This window comes from Nipponia nippon, unplaced genomic scaffold (genome assembly GCF_047370975.1).
Source record: "Nipponia nippon isolate SJK-2023a ecotype South Korea unplaced genomic scaffold, ASM4737097v1 scaffold_5, whole genome shotgun sequence".
Lineage (NCBI taxonomy): Eukaryota > Metazoa > Chordata > Aves > Pelecaniformes > Threskiornithidae > Nipponia > Nipponia nippon.
In genome coordinates this window covers 46,016,586-46,033,970 of record NW_028262369.1, presented here as the reverse complement: position 1 = coordinate 46,033,970, position 17,385 = coordinate 46,016,586, and the positions used below count along the sequence as shown (strand labels likewise).

Below are 17,385 nucleotides of genomic sequence, written 5' to 3'. Positions count from 1 at the left end.
ACCCTCCCCCTTTTTAACTATAACTGAAGATTTAAAAATACAACAAAACTAGGATGGCTGTCCGTACAAAAAATACTTGTACTTGTATTTTATCCCAGAGTTTCATAAGCTGACAGAACGGAAAATGTATTTAAATATGGATATGTTTTAAAAGAAAATCATTAAAAATGGGTCATTTACCCTCTCATACCTGTTTAAACAGTTGAAGATTAACAGCAGTTTCCAGGAACTGCTTAGTAGTACTGGAACGATGTTTCACAAAACTATTCTCACAGAAAGTTATAGGTTCTCCCTAAAAAATTTAAACAGAAAAATTTAGATCGTAACTAGAGTATACAAATATGGTTCTTTATTTAAAATTTTCCTTTACAAATTTATTTACTTCTTAATAGTCAATACATACAAATATTCCCTTTAAAGCAGTCTTGATAAACATGCACCCAATTAAACAGACAACAATAAAAAAGCCCAGAAACTTCACACAGTATTTAAATAGTTCTCAAAATACATGTTGCAATTGAACCTCTGGTTTATGAAGTCAGTCTACAAAATACGCATTGCAAGAAAAAACATAAGTGGTTTATAGTTGGTTCATGTTACCTTTATAGCACTGTTCATTAAAAATTCCAAGTGGTTCAAATTTTGAGGAAGAGTAGGTCCATTGCTTCAAATAATTTAACATGCATTATTGCTCAGGATTACTCTTATTTCCTGGCATGCTAAAACAGCAACAGTAGTAAATCAAACCATGTTTTTGGACTGAATTAGAGTATCTGCACCAATTTATTTTTATATTTATTCTACCAAAACATGAGAAGATTGATAAATATACTGCTGATTTAACAGATTACTGAAATACAAATCTATTTTATTTTTACACAAAACAAAAGGTACAAGCTTTTTGGAACATTGTTATGGAGAAAGTCTGAACAGATGAGATTAACATTTAATACAATAAAATGTATTTCCTCAACATGGGAAAAGCACATAGCCTATACTTACCAAAAACCCTGCACCAAAACACTTTGATGATGAAAGAAGAAAAAGTATTCATTGAAATGTAGTGTTTGTTGAAAAAATTATTACTGAAAACAGCACTCATTTAAAAATAAAAGATGCTAATAAGATTATTTATAAACAATTAAGTTGAATCCTATGTTACTCCCTAATTTCATTTAAAATTTGCTATCTCTTGTGTGCACAGACCACTGGACATTTCTGATGAGCATTCTCTCCAATTCTGTTATTCTTGTCAATACTTTGTGATAAATACTTGAAGCTGTCTGACTTAACTGGATAGGTACATTACAAAGCTTGTGTAGTGATCAAGGTACATCACCTGATTGCATCATAAAGCCAAAGGGCCTCTCACCCAAGTTTCCAAAACCAAAATAATGACCAGGTTAGAAACAACGACCAAAGGTCTCAAAGACAGAAAATTTGGAATCCAACAAAATCCCACACCTAAATCTACCATAGAATATTTTACTACCCAAAAGCTACATATACAGTGCAGTCCCACAACAGAATAAAAGACCTCTCAGCCATTCAAAAGAAAAAAGATCAAAGACAACTGCTATATTGATCTTCACAACAGCTCCAACTGTTAGCCACTTTAAAGACAAATTTATTCATGCCCATGATCACCACAGCTTTCTGCTCCTACCCCTGTTTAACTACAGATGCTACTTCAAGCATTTTCCTGTCATTCTGGCTGACTGTGCAGTTATCTGTTTCCAGAATATCACAAACTGTTTTCTGCATGTGACCTAGGTGAGTTTGGCGGAGTGGCTCTAAATGATTTTCAACTGCTCTTTAGACCTTGCACTGTTTTTAAATGGTTCAAGTATAATCCAAGTAAATGTTGCAGTAAAAACACTGTGATGTATTTTTAAAATCCTATTCTTATACTATCAAAAGCTTCCCTCTTTTTAAGTCTCTCTTTTAAGAGGTCCAATCCTATGTAGCAGAGTACTTAAGTTCATGTTTCACTTGTTAAGTTTTACATCCTTACTTCTTTATGGAACCTCTGATTTTGGAAAAGAAATCTCACTGGAAGAGCTAGAAGCTATACATTTACCTAACATAATCCTTCCCCTTTCACAGGCTAGCTGAAATGCTGTGATACGCAAACCCATCTCAGTACAATACGTAGCACTGTCTCAATCAAGTCTCCACGAGAAGCACCCAAGTTACTCCACCTACTACTTATCCCAAGATAACTGGTGAACACTGTACACATGCAGGACATGCTGGATCTGCCAAATAGCTTGAAATGTTTGTGGTGCTTTAAATAGCACTGCCTTCCTGACCCACTTTGCATTAGCTATTCTTGAGCTCCTAAAGACTCTTGTCTTAAGAAGATGACCCCAAGCTACTTAGCAAATTCAAAGTGCATCAAAACAAATGAAATAGTCTCCAGTGAGATATGGTGGTATAAGACACAGTGTTCCTGAGGGCAGACGCTCTTCTCAGTTCTGTCATTCTTCCAAAAAATTTCAAGGCAGCAAATTATAACAACTCCTTATTTATATATATATATATATTGTTGTTGTTGTTGTTACACAAAGAAATGATTTCTGGAAATACAGAGGCTTTGTGGGACTGCAGAACTGACTAGATGATGGCTCATGACATACTATGAAACATTAAATTTAGGACCAAAGACAGAAAACAGTATTTTCAAAATATACCATTTAGAAAAATAAAAACTAAGCTATGCCTCCACTGCCACTTTCCCAATTGTCTTCGGAAAGATGAAAGAGAAAAAGGAGAGGTTATCTCCCGGCAGAAGAGAAAACAGGCATGCTTGCTCTCCCTTTCACATCAGCCTGGGAAGAGAGAGCAGTCAGATAGTTTTACTTGATGGCACTTCTCCTGCCCGAGCCACGTAGCAGAACACCAGGAAATGGTCGTTCAACACACATTTTTAGTGCATGGCTGTAATATTTTCCCAAATACTTTCCTTTAATCGCCGGATGCTTCAGATATTTAGTAAGCACTCATGCCCTGGTGCATCTGCTCCCTTATCAGTACAGTTCAGAGACAGAATAACCAAAGCTACTCCTGAGCTGAAAATTAATTTAGATCTATAAAGAGTTCACATCCAAAAGTCATCTATGTTATTTGAACCTACTGATAGCACGGTTGCTTTAAAAATTTGAGTAGGTTTAAAGCTGCTACCTGTTCAGCACATGAAAACGAGAAAATCTGTTGAAACCTGTAGAAATTCCACACTGGAGTTTTCTGAGGATATCTGCTGTAACTTTACTGAAATTGCATTAAATAATACAATACTCCTAGCTCTTCTATTTGTTTAAGGTTCTGAACAACAAAATTGTTTTCCAAATAAAACTTTTACAAATCTTCAAGATTATTACTGTAAACACGAAGCCTTTTGAAGTGCTATTTAAAAAATAAATTATTGAATCAATATAAACAAAAATAGCTCTAGAAGTTTTCATACATAAAGCTTATAACATTCTCATTTCTGCAAATACAACCGGGTACCTTTAGAAACTGAGTTTTGGAGGAATGTTCCACTGATATTTAACTACTAGACCATCAAATGGCCCCTGTCGTATTGATCTACAATGTACTTTCAAAACAAGTTCGATCAAAACCCAGTGGGGACTCTATACTGAAAAGCAGACAGCTAATACTCAGACCAAACAATCTATGCCCAAACAAGATATCTGTCCTTTCAACAACAGTTGCTATAGAATTTCCTTCCCCTTTCATAGCTTGCCACACACAGCAGGAATTTCTTACTCTAAGCTACATTTTAAGCAAGCTGTTTATACAGACCTCAATGCAACGTGAAAACAGTGAACTAAAACAGCATGATCATTTTAAAAGGAAAAATAATCTAAGTTAGAAGGTAAGTTTGTGCTTTCTAAATCTAGTGCTATTTAATTTGAACAAGAAGTACAAACATTTAAATTCCTTATTTCAGAAAACATTCACATCTCCTCTCTAGCATGAGATGACTCATACCAACTATTTGTACTATTGCTATAATTAATACCATTTCATATGGTAGCTCTTGCTTATTACGTGAAGACTATAAGGTAGGTAGGTATGGGCATAGCTTCTTTGGTTTTGCATAATTTATTTAAAAATAAAACAAACAACAAAATTTTAAACACGATTTTGGTTTTGATATTAAAATTCCTCTGTTTAAAATACAGGAAGTACAAAGCTGAAATTTCAGCTGTTGTCATGACAGTCAGAGATAAAGGCCGGGGGATAACTGAGTATGACCTATGATTCTACTCAGGAAGGTGTGATTTAAAATTACAAACAAATTTCTGCAAAATTTGCAAATTTCTTGCAATCTACCCAAAGAAAGATTCACATATGATGATATGTCTTATAGTCACAATTAAAACCTGCAACAACTCCTATTAATACAATATCTATATTCAATAAAGGACTACTACGATCCTTAAGACAAATTAAACAATATGGTTTTCAACATATAATTAAAATTCTTATGGAAGTCACAATAAATAGTCATAATGGATATTACCCAGGGTGGTTCTGGATTTAAACACAAACAATATTCCGGCGTTTCATTACTCTTTCTCTGTTTCTGTACTCTGCTATACTTTTTATGCCTAACTCTTGGAGGAAAGGTAAACAAGTCAATGCCCATTTCAAGAGATACCTGTCCTCAAAAGGTTTCATTTTGAAACTCAATTATAAGCAACCATTACTTATGCATTCTCAAGTAATTCAGGTGCATTCTGAATCTTAAAATATCTATTTTTTTTCCTAATTTAACATTTAATTGTATTATTTTGCTTTATTGTATATTGAATACAATACCTGCAACTGTTGGAGAGTCAATGTCACTACTTAAAATAGTGTCAATATTGGCCCAAAGCACTCCAGTTAGCATTCAATTAAAGTGAGGTCTGACAGGTTGTGCTATCTTCAAGCTGGAAGTTATCTCAGCACCCTGGCGTGCTGATGAGACCATGAACTCCTACTGCTGAGCATTCCACAGCAAGCCATTACCCTTTGCTCTTCATTTCTTAATTTCTGATGAGTGATGCTACAACCATCATAACTTAAAGTTATCCTGGGTTTCTTTCTTTTGTTGTAACATCAAGAGCTTTGAGGACCTTCTCCCCCAAAGAGGCAATTTTTTTCAATAACTTAATCTTTTGTTAGCTAATTCTTGAAGGAAAGCCCATTTTTCAAAGGTAGAAAATAAGTTATTGTTGTTTTAAAAAATCACACCTATATATCCTCCTCATGTTTGCTGCCCAAGAGCAAACAGCTTTTCTGCTTTGCTTATATTCCTGACGATGTTAAAATTACTCTCTATTATGGTAAATATTTTTATACTCATTATTCTTCCACTCCTTCCTCATTCTCTTACCTACCTTTCCCTCTTTAGACATAGATTGTCAGTGGGAATATTGCCTGTTTAAGAATTCTTTACATCATATAGTGTTTTATTAACTGACCATACTGTATATGAGCAATAGAAAAAATTTAGTAGTCTTTGCTTTCATCTGCAAGGTTTGCACAAGTACATGTGTAAGGCCCGTTTTCCCTTGCCACCACAGAGTTGTTGAAATGTTTGACTGGCGTGGCTCTTGTCTGATATAAGGAAGGATGCTTAAAAATGACATATGAAGAATGTGTAAAGTAAAATAGCTAGAAAAAACACAATGTTGCACATACACTGATTGACAAAATGACACAAACTGCACAATTGCAATCTTTGTATCTAACTCCCACCGATGCACATAATTCTGAAACATGGAACGTGCAATCTTATCCCACAATAAATTCCCAAATGCTGGACTACCTAAAGAAAATAGGAGCAACAAAAGGTTCAAGGCTAAGTTCTGACCACCCAAAGTAAACATAATTTGGATTTGTATATGCATTTACATGGTACAAGTAACACTTATGTCACAACACTCTGATCATTGCAATGCCTCAGCAGGATTAGACTCTTGTGATCCAAACTGTTTGTGATCACTGACGTTGCAGATCACACAATGGCTCATACCACAGCTGCTAGCTGGCTGAGTACAACCATGCACTGACCGCTTGCCCTTCTATATGCCAGGACTCCTTATAGCAAAACAGTTTGAACAGCCTCATTGCCACGGCTGTAGGTCTGCACTGCTGGAGACACACCACACCCCCCCCTCAAAGTCTGTGCACATTACCCTATCAAAATAGGTGGCAGTCCTTTATGTGAATGGGACCACATACAAAAACATTCTAATTCACTATTCCACTGATGACAATTTTGTTCTGGATTATTTTTCAGTCATTTATCAAATGACAGTGAAGTAAATAAAGATGAAAATCTGTTTTATTTTCTTTTTCCCTTCCCTATCAAAATTTTGGAACAGTGATAAGATAGTAAAAGAGGTTGTATAAAGAATTTTTTCAATCGTCCCCATCTACCATGCATTAACTGGATTCCTTCCGGATTAAACTAAAGCAGAAAATGAGCTCCAGCTAGTCATGGATATTCAGTATTCAACACCAGACTCAAGTAAGAACCACAATAAAGCTAGAAATGCACACTGTGTGGATGTCAGGTCCTTAGCACCAACTGTACTGTTTTGCTCTACAGATCCGCTCCTATTATGCAATATTTGCTAATGTACAGTGTAGCGTATTACAAAAATACTCTTGGCAGTTATATCAATTTGACTGAGTTCTTTAATTCAGTATCCAGACTAAATCAGAAAAAACAACTATTTCCACTTTTCTTGGAAACTTTTACAGGATTGAGATTTTTATTACCATTTATTACACAAAAAAATACGATCACCTTTATCTCTTACATGTCATATTTCCTGTCTGCATTAGAGTAGTCAAATTTTCCATATGGTCTTTTGGAGTCCCATGAACTCCTTCCAAGACCCCTGAAGCTTCGCATTTTCCTTTTCACCAATCATTTTTTTTTTCAATAATTGCTAGACGTTTGTTCAAGACATATTGCTGTACCGAGGAGAATCTGTCCTATGCTGAAAACAAACAGTTGCACAGAATGAGTGTTCAGCATGATGAACAGCGTTTGGAGTGAAGAGAAGTGTTGGATGAGTACAGACACTATCAAAGCTGTTCTTTACTCAAAGTGAATATTAATGACAGTTGTTCCATGTTTCAAGTTGAAATCATACAGAACACACCGTTGTAAGTAAAATAGTTCACTTAAACATATTTTTCAACTTACAAGCAATCGATAACTATCCAAACACGTTATTTTATTTTTCATCAGAATGTTTGTGATCCTAAAAATGGTACCCCAAAACCTCTCAGTTATTGATTCTGAAGCTTATTTATTGCAAAAGTATTTCAAATCTATATAGAAAATATTCTGATTTAAATACAGCCCCAGAAATTTTCAACATGAATACTACTTGAGCTCCTGAAAGAATGTAAATGAAGTCCATAGCTCTGGTTTAGATTTCCTTATTTGATCTAGCACCAAAAAAAAAAAAAAAAAAAAGGTAGTATTTTCTTTAAAATAGCAATTCACAAGTTTTGAGACTCCTGACAAATGGTCCTAATACAGTCAAAATTTCTTCACCGAAAGGGGTGTCAAGCATTGGAACAGGCTGCCCAGGGAAGTGGTTGAGTCCCCATGCCTGGAGGTTTTTAAAAGGTGGGTAGCTGTGGTGCTTAGGGACATGGTTTAGTGGTGGACTTGGCAGCGCTAGGTTAATGGTCGGACTTGATGATCTTAAAGGTCTCGTCCAACCTAAACAATTCTATGATTCTATAAATGTGACTTGATCTTTTGAACTTCCCAATTCACAATGCATTAAACTGAGTTCAAAAGGCTCATGTAAAATGAGCTCAACAATCATGGCACAACTCCTATTAGTTTCTACTAATCCAGAGCAAATTCAGCTTCTAATAAATTTTTCTATCACAATAAAAATTCTGTAAAATACTAAAACTAGTTAAAACAATGTGAACACAGCTCAAAATAAGTTACAATTTATTTTTTTTTTTTAAATATGCTTTGTCTTTGGACAAGTTGATGCCAGTCCAAGATATGCTGGTATTTGCCAGCAGACTTCTGCCTGTTAAGACATTATGAAATAACATATCTTTAAAAAAAAAAACAAAAAACAAAAAACCACCCACCATCAGGCCACAATGGTTTCATAAATATCCTCTCTTATATGCAATCAGTGGAGCCAAAAAAAAAAAAAAAAAGGCAAAAGAAAATAATGCAGAAAGAAAAACTGCAAAGGTCACTTTGACAAATGTTTGCCAGTTGAAATGATGCATGGTGCACTACTTCCAATACACTGCAAATGTAGATAACTCAGATATGCCAACGGATAAACTGAAATAAAATGGAAATCAGTTAAAAGGAGAGCTCATTTCAACCAAGATGCTAATCAGAATGCTAAAGAACTTCCACATTCAGTTCAACAAATTTACCAAAACAAAGGACTGACTGAAGCCTATTTCTGGTCAGAAGAGAAGTAAGGACGTCAACTAGACTGACATCCTTCTGTTTGCATATATCGACTGTAGATTAAGACACTTTTTGGCTTAATAACCATTACTGCAAGCTGCCATGAGTTGACACAGACCAGTGTCCTCACCTTTAGACTAAGGGACAAATTAGATAAGCAGTGAAGCAATGTCAGGTAATGCCACTATGGAATAAACAACAACTATCTGCTTTATTGGAATTATTTGTTTTAATCAAACTAACACTGTGTTGAACTCTAGCAATTTTGAAAATAGGTACAGTCATTTCAATATAGCATGCAAACTGGCTTTCCATATCATAAGAAAACTATAATGACCGCTAAACACAAATACTTGAACTAAACCCTTAAACATCATTTCTGCATGGGTTACTTTTCATCTCAATAACAATTGTTGTCAGTGGCACAGACAGCATGTACAACACTTATGGCAAAAAAGACTACCTGTAAGAGAATCACTTGGGTAGAAAAAAGACCCTGCCACACTGTATTTTAATGTTTCCTCTAGGAAAAGGCCTCATCTGGAATTAGTAATGACCCTATCCATTTCCATGAAGGAATACCACATAGCTCCTTACCCGACAGAATATACTGCCCTCCTCGCCTCCAAACAAACATTCACTCACGCACCCACACACCCACCAGATTTACAAACTTGATACCTCAAGCAAGGATGATTTTCTCCTATCAAATCTCAATAAACAACGGAATTAGTCAGACCACCAAACATCATATCCTCAGAATCTGATTCAGCCTATGTCATCTCAATGCATTTTATCAAATGGAACTACTATCAGTAGTTTCCAAATATCATAGGAAAAGAATCTGCACTGACAGATGAAATTAATCTCTAACTTGTTTCTGATTAATGATTTTATGTTTAATAGGCTCAATATGTGCCACCCTCAGAAGCCAGAAAGGATGAAAGCCCATAACACATTAATCTACTGAGTACCAGCAAAACATCAGAAATAAAAATTCTCCAGTTCTGATGGGATGAAATGGATTTTCATTTCTCCTAACTTCTCAGTGAAATCAAGATAAGTGTATAATATAAGAGATGCATGTTTGACTCATGTCTGGCTTCTGCTACCAAATAAAAAGCTTCTGGCCTCAAACACAGGAAAGTCTCTGGACCAGTACAGTGAAAAATGATGGGGGTCAATGATGGGCACAGCCTCTTCAGTTCTTCACCACATTAAAACAGGTGAGCTGTGTGTAAGTAGCTTCATTAACACAATCTGATTTTATACTAGATAAATTATGAAAGGGATACAAATAAGAAAATAACTGACTTTAGATGAGTATTTATTTTTCAGTACAACTCACTGTCAGGAGCTGGTCATGACTTCTAAATTGCCAACGTATCCTTAGCATAGAGTAAGATTTAAAACATTTTCTTTGGGATGAAACTGGGATAAAACATATCATATTTTCCTTACAAAGAATGAGACTGGGCTCTTATAAATTAAAGAAAAAAAGAAGTAAAGAAGAAGCCTTACTGGTTTGTATCTTAGTGCATCTCTGTAGGATCCAAACAGTGCTGCCTGTGCCCGAAGAAAGGCCTTGGCTACTCCATCACCCGTAGCTGTAGACTGCTTTTTCAGTTTATTTTTCAAGGCCGAGACCTGCATGACAGAGTGGAACAGTTAAATTAACACCTCAGAAATTGGTACAGCGAGGTATGAACCCAATCAGCAGGCAAACCATGGTGTCTACAGGTCAGCCAAAAATTCATCCTCCTCCTTGATAGCTTATCTTTTTAACTGCAAAGAGCACCTGCTGGTCTGTTAATTGAAATGAAAGCAGGGGACGATGGTAGAGTGCTAATGCAAATTGGTTTATGCTCTCTTTTTTTCCCAAGGCCTCTTGACATAAATAAGCTTAATTATTTTACAGTAAACTGCATGTGAGCCACTTTTCTGCAGATTTTTTTTCTCTCAATCATAACATGTACCTACTTGTTTTGAATGAAGACAGTTGGATATTTTTTATTTATGCTATGAAGGCTTATTTTAAGGACTCTTAATGGTCACTTACTACTCAGTTTTAGGGATTTTTATTTTTTTTTTAAGTCAAATTACTATCTTACATCATTTCTCATGCACCATGGAAGTAGCTGCTACCACTGTCAAATAGTTGAGAAAAGTTTGTGTAAATTCAGTGATACATGGTCTCTAGAATTGTCCTAGAAGATAAAACATACGAAAGGGAAAAAAAATAATATTTATGAGACACCTGTAGTTTTTAAAAAGAAAAAAAAAAAAAGACCATTCTTATTTTAGTGCTTGACTTTTTTGTTTGAAGGAGGTCTTTTCTTACTTGGCAAACAGCAATCACTGATTATATAGAATTGGAAAAAAAAATTAGAAATACAAATTTAGATGACCCTTATTTGGAGATACTTTGGAGAAAAATCTTATAGTTATGGAATTATTACAGTATTCTTTAAAGATATGTAGAATTACACCCAGTTATATTCTATAGTCTCCAATTTTTCAACATGAGGGACATCTAGGGAAGTAAGTCAACTTCAATTATGTTGAATACACGTTTCTACATCCCTTTGTATTGCAATATACCCAATAAAGCAATATTTAATTCACTAAAACCTATACAAAGTCACATTTAAAGTTACTCTTTAAACAGAACATTATAAACACAAACTATCACCAAAACAGCTTTCATTCTTACAGAAATATATGCAAGAATGAGTATCTTTGTTTCTTTATGCAGGTAGTCCTGACTGCTCTTGTAGATGATGATTGTAATTGAAGTGTCAACCTAATTAACAACTAAACTTTGAATAATGCTAATGAGAACTGAACATGGCATCAGAGAAAAGACCAGCTCTACAGGTGATAAACCTTCACAGTAGTGACATTTTCCAGTGTAAAGTCACAGTTACTGTGATCTGATCAAAGAGAGAGACCCCCATTGGGTCCAATTATAACCATAGTTTTGAAAAAAAAAATTATTGAGTTATGATGTTCATAATCTATGCAGAAAGGCCTTTACAGTATAGGTCTTTTCCCCATAGCTGTGATCTTTTCAATTTATATCCAAGCTCCATAGATCTAGATAAAAGTTTAGAGCCTGATTCGTTTAGCCCATGGAAAGCATACACCAAGGCTCATTTACGTTTTTTCCTCAAAAGAAAAAAAAAAAGTACAAGTCTGAGTACAAAAACCAGTTAAGCAGTTCAAGGTTGAAAAAATAAATGCATGTTTTGGTTTCTTTTTGTTCTGTACTGTATGATTATTTTTAAGTTATTAAAAATAAGGTTTATTTAATTCCAGGGGAAATAAATGTATATATCCTTTGTATAAGGGAAATGCGCCCATCAACATTAGCTCTGTTTCACTGAAACAAAAGCAGTAACGTGAGGTCAAAAAAAGAATTGTCAACCTTAAAATGTTGCCTCTGTCATGACAGACAAAGCATCTTCTAAATATAAGGGAGGGAAAAGGTAGAAAATTCTCTGCATTCTTTTAAATCTCCATTCTTCTAAATTACACCTTGCAAGTTTGGGGAAATAATGGCAGACAATAAGACAGGGTCAGAGAAGAAAGGGGTAAAGATGATGTAGTGCAGAGGAATTATAGGACAAAGTGGGGGATGTGAAGGAAAATGGTATTTTCTGATTTTCTCAGTTCTGGCAGGCCCTGTGTACCCTAACATGAATTGATACACAGGATGTTTTAGGCAAAAACATGTTAAAAAGAACAATAGAAAGCAAAAAATCTCCCACTTCACTGCAGTATTGGTACTTTATTAGTTCAACAATATTACAAGCATCCCAATGGGCTGGCAGTTTGAAGGCGGGTTCTCCAGCACAAAAATATGTAAGTCAGGCACAGTTTTTGTGCTGCCATCCTGGAGGGAGTTCTAGCCTCAAAAAGGCTATGCTGGAGTTCAAAGAAAGTTCCTCCAACTTTTGCTTCTCTCAGGAGGCTATGCTAAAAGGCAGGAAGAGCTCTATTAGATTATTCTGCAGATATACTAGGAGCACAGTGCTCTTAAGAAAAAGCCTGCAGAGAGAATGTGGGCCAGAACCCTGATTTCCCAGTCGTCACAACCAGAGTCCTGGCTGAAGCACTCTTGAAGCACCCTTGAGACCTGCCTAGGTTTCCTTCAAGCTGAGGTCAGCAAACGTGCACGCAGAGGGACAGTGCTTTCTCAGGGCTTATCCCACCACTGAGTGGTGGCAAAGCCAGGCTGCGCATCTGGATAGGTTGCTGGCAAATTCTCCCAGTTCCGCAGTTAAATCAAAGATAGAGCGTTAAAGTAGTTATTACAGTCAATACAGTAGGTACAGATAAGAGACCACGTGCTTTGAACTACTTAGGACTTGGTGCAAAGCAGGATTGTGATTGCTTAGATCCATGAACCTAAAACCAAGGAAGTGAGACACCCCTTTGGGTGACATCATTAATAGCTCTTAAAATTTCAAAGAAAATACACAGTTCGGGCACCAAGCCAAAAAAATACCAAGCAGCATCTTTATCAAAATCTTTTCCTCATATATGCTTTAATCCATCTATCTATCTATGACTAAGAATACCAAACTTTTTTTCTCCCCTTCTTTGCATGTCTTAAGCAGAAATAGTCTTTTACAAAGTTTAAAAATAAAGATGTGCAAACAAACCACAGGGGTCAGAATACTGTTAAAATTTATTTCTGGAAGACGTTAGCGATCCATTTCAGAAATGGTATTATTAATTACACTAGAAAGCAAACTCGTTTTATCTTCTCCTAGCAATGGCTTCTCATAGGAAGGTGACTTCATTGGGCTGCTAACACTACCAATGAAGAGCAATCAGAGTTTCAGGAAGACTTAAATCAATAAAATAGTTTTTCAAAGATTTAGAAAGTCATAAGATTGCAATGTGATTATTCTTTCGTATGTAAGTAAGTATATCTAAAATGTAGAAACATATTGTGTTGGTCATTAAAAAAAAAGAGCATTATTTTTTAAAAGTCACCCTATGTCCTTTCCTAAATTATTTCCTAAAATTCCTAAAATATAACTATCTGATCAGAAACAAAGCATCACTAATATCTCTTCAATATTCATGTGAGTAGAAGAATAGAACTGCATATAAAGTTAAAAAATAAACTAATAAAATGATGTAACTATTAATCAAAGCCTTTGCTGCTGCAAAAACTTAAGCACGCATATGAATTAAAGCATATATAGAAGTACTCAAAACGTTTGTCACCTAAGAAATGCAGAACCATGCACTGGGGTTCCCAGTGACTACCACATGCCTGAAAAAAAGATATTCAGGTATTTCTCTGGCATCAGTGATAGTTGTTGTGCTTTAAACTGTTTTTTGGTGTTCCCCATCAGATCGTGTCACTATAAAAGTAAGCTCACTCTCAACAGTGAGAAAGTGAGAGAAGATGGCAGAGAAGAGAAACAAAACAAAAGCCTTACAACAAAATGGAATCTGATATGATTTAAATCAATATTGTTAATGAAAGGGCATCTACATATTTGATATTATCTACACACACAGGATTTAGGCATCTCAGATAGCCCCCCAGCATTCAATCACAAATGCTCATTTAGATGAAAACAACTACTTAAATGCAAATGTTTTCAAAACTAGTTGTACTTTTCAATCTCACATTCTAGTTTCTAAAACTATATCGAGGTTCAGTAGTATCTCAGCTCTAAGAATTTATTCAAAATAAACAGATGCCTCATAACACTGCAAACACTGTTGACTGCTCCGAGTTTCTAAAATGTATTAGTAATATTTTTGGTTATTTTCTGATGGGAAAACATAATAAATTATTATATTTAAATTTTTACAAAAAATCTTTTTAGTTGCACTGTTACACATTGACCATAACTTCTTTATAATACTATTAATCATTGTATTTTCAGAAATAATTTGCACTCCTAGTAATTGTTTCATAAAGTAACTGTTTAATTTTCTACAAGAATTACAGCCTACTTCTCAAATGCTACTTTTAGAACAGTAATGTTCATATGCCCAATTTACGGTGTTAAAATCCTGTGGCTTTAGGAATCTCAGAACTAAAACTCTAAAAACCCATTTAGATTCTGTATTGCATCATAGTGTGCAGGCACCACACGCTACAAAGCCTACGCATCTTTCAACAGCTCTGTAGATTTTACGGTTAACCATACTTAATGACCACAGAAGATGCTAAAAACCTATAAAGCCTATTGTTTTCTGAATTCTGAATTTCTGATTATATTTATAAAAGTTCTGCTTAGTCTATGGAGAAGTCAGTAAGACTTGGTTGCTAAACATGATGCCCTCAATTCTCCAAGCGTTTTTTGAAAGTGTTCAAATTTGAGCACAGGAGTAATCTTTTTGTCAGAGTTAACTGCAAGCACGTATTGCAGGATCAGGCCCAAAGTTTATAAATTTGTGTCCACAGTCTCCACTAATTTATATACATCACATGTTCTTTGTCTAACATCTTACATTATTCAAGTGGTGATCTAAGTGTTATTGTATTAGGAAATTTACTCCCACAGAAGTAGCTACTTAGTTTCTTTTTTTTTTTTTAATTATAAAATAATAGACAAATTCACAGTGAAATGATGAAATTTAAAAACAAGTGTTCTTGCCAGAAGAGAGGAAAAAGAGGGTTTTTCCCCCCTCTAAGAAAACAAAGGATTCCTGAAAGTCTTGCACTGATTTATTTTTCCAATTTTAAATACCTTAGGAGTAGCGGAACTGCTACTGGCATGGTAGTATTTCTAACAGTCAATAAATCTAAAATATTATGTGTGAATATTGGAATGAAGCCATTAAGAAGATTACAGCATGCAACGCAGCAGAGGGTCCACATGAAAAAAGGACTGGTAATTCAGGACAACTGTGACCACTGACCTTTGCACAGTCAAGACCACTGGTCAGTCTGACAGAATAATAGAGTTCACATGCATAGAAAGTCATCTAGCCTGTAACTATAATTTAAATGCTTGAGTGAATGATTTAAAAATGCCTTTAAATCTCAGTTAATTTATTATACAGTTTATTAGACAATGCCATATAATAATGTTTTTTCAATCTTAAATTTATCATGAAAAAATCACAATCAGAACATTTTAATAGACGTATTACTTATACATGGGTAAACTATTAAATACCTATGGTGTGAGGACATCATCAGGCTTATTGATCAAGAAAATAATTACTCAATTTCCTTCAGACACCAGAAACAGTTTTAGAAAACTCTTTGAATTTCTTTTGTTAGGCTGTTAACCAACCTGGAATCAATTTTTGAAAGGGATAGTAAGACTAGAGCTTCTTTTACATTTTCAGTTCTTCATTCTATTTTAACACCCTTCAGAGGTACTCATTATATTTTTTTTTTATCAGAAGTTTTACTACCTTTGTACGTATGCTTATGAGGTTTATTTATATAGGTTAAAATGCTTCACATACGTAAGTATCTTTGAAATTTGCTTTAATGTTTAAGTCTAACTTACCATTTTGACTCTATGCTCTTATCTTATACCTTTTAACCAAGATGTTAGCAGTTGCAGTGCCCCTCACGAATGCAAAAGACGGACAAGCATTTTGTCATTTTACGAGCCAAACACGGATGTTGTCTCTGCCTTTTGTTTCCAGGTTTTCCAACTATAATTATATATGTTTTCCATTAAATTGTTTAATTAAAGTGCTTTACAGATTGAAGTAGAGGAAGAGATGGGAATATTCAAATTAAAAGCTTCATTATAAAATCCCCATATTCTGCAAGTATATTTTGCATAGAACATAGTTGTTCTGTTTTTTTCTATATTAGATATGGAATTAAATATTTTAAGTCTACTGTATAGTCTGTACACTTGGATAACCTTCATTAACATTAATAATAGTAACATGTATATATCCTGGGGGAGAATATACTTCTAGAAGTAGGAAGATCTGTATTCCTTTTTTCTTCATGCTAGCCTGCTCATTTAGAGATCATTTTGATATGCATCTGTAAAATAAATGAGAAATCCCTCTCATTGCACAAATATCCATTTTCACTGTTCGAAGGATCTCCAGCTACAACTCCAGTATCTTATGGAAGATGATGCCTAATTCTCAGTTCTGCATCTAGCTATTATTTGACAAGAGGTATGCACCCCCATGACATTACCACCTCAACCTTATTTACTGAATGCAAGGTCAGTTAAAATTACTGACACACCAGTACTTTTTTACTTAACTTGTTATACTCTTGAATGATAGAGCACAGTCAAAATTACTGTACATACATGTATGTGTGTGTGTGTATACTTTTTCATACACTAACGTAAAATCACAAAACATCAGAATAATTTTTATATAGCCTTTTACGTTTCTGAACTATAGTTGATACTGCGTCAAAAGAAAGACTGACCAGGTGATCTATAAAAAGTCTAGGTTTTAACATCACTAAAATCAAAGGGAACTGACATTAATATAATCATCAAGAGTTTGATTTCTATTGTACCAAATACATACAAATTACCAACAAAAACAAATGACATAGTACATCGCTACAGCGCCTTACTTTGATTAAGACAGTTTGTTTTTGTGATTTACGATTTCAGAAAATATAACTCTCTGATTTCACATTTCGATATAAAATTCTTTGTGCTGACAACCATTTGTGATAGCTTGAGCATCTATAACTAAATAATCAAAACAGTAGTTTCACAATGATATTCTTTTAGAGCTCTATTGGGAAAAACAAGTGAATTTTGCGACTATTTAAAATGATATACAGAATATGTTCCCCTATAGGCAATAAGAAAAAAAAAAGGGGGGGGGGGGCACCCTCTGCAAGATCAAAGTCCAGAAAGAACTGGCACTTAATTTATCATCCTTTACAGACAAAAGACAGTTTTCGTCATTTCAAAAGGATC

The 17,385-nt window shown here is 34.7% G+C and overlaps 1 protein-coding gene across 4 annotated transcripts in view; it reads right to left on the bottom strand.

The window, feature by feature from the left end:
* DENND1B (DENN domain containing 1B) overlaps nt 1–17,385 on the bottom strand; it is a 168,517-nt gene that overhangs the window by 39,742 nt on the left and 111,390 nt on the right. For all 4 annotated transcript variants that reach the window (XM_087733244.1, XM_087733247.1, XM_087733245.1 and 1 more), the window contains 2 exons: nt 9,998–10,123; nt 191–292 (listed from right to left, as the gene is read on the bottom strand). In XM_087733244.1, coding sequence (XP_087589370.1) covers nt 191–292; nt 9,998–10,123 — 228 coding nt within the window. The remainder of the gene's footprint in view (nt 1–190; nt 293–9,997; nt 10,124–17,385) is intronic.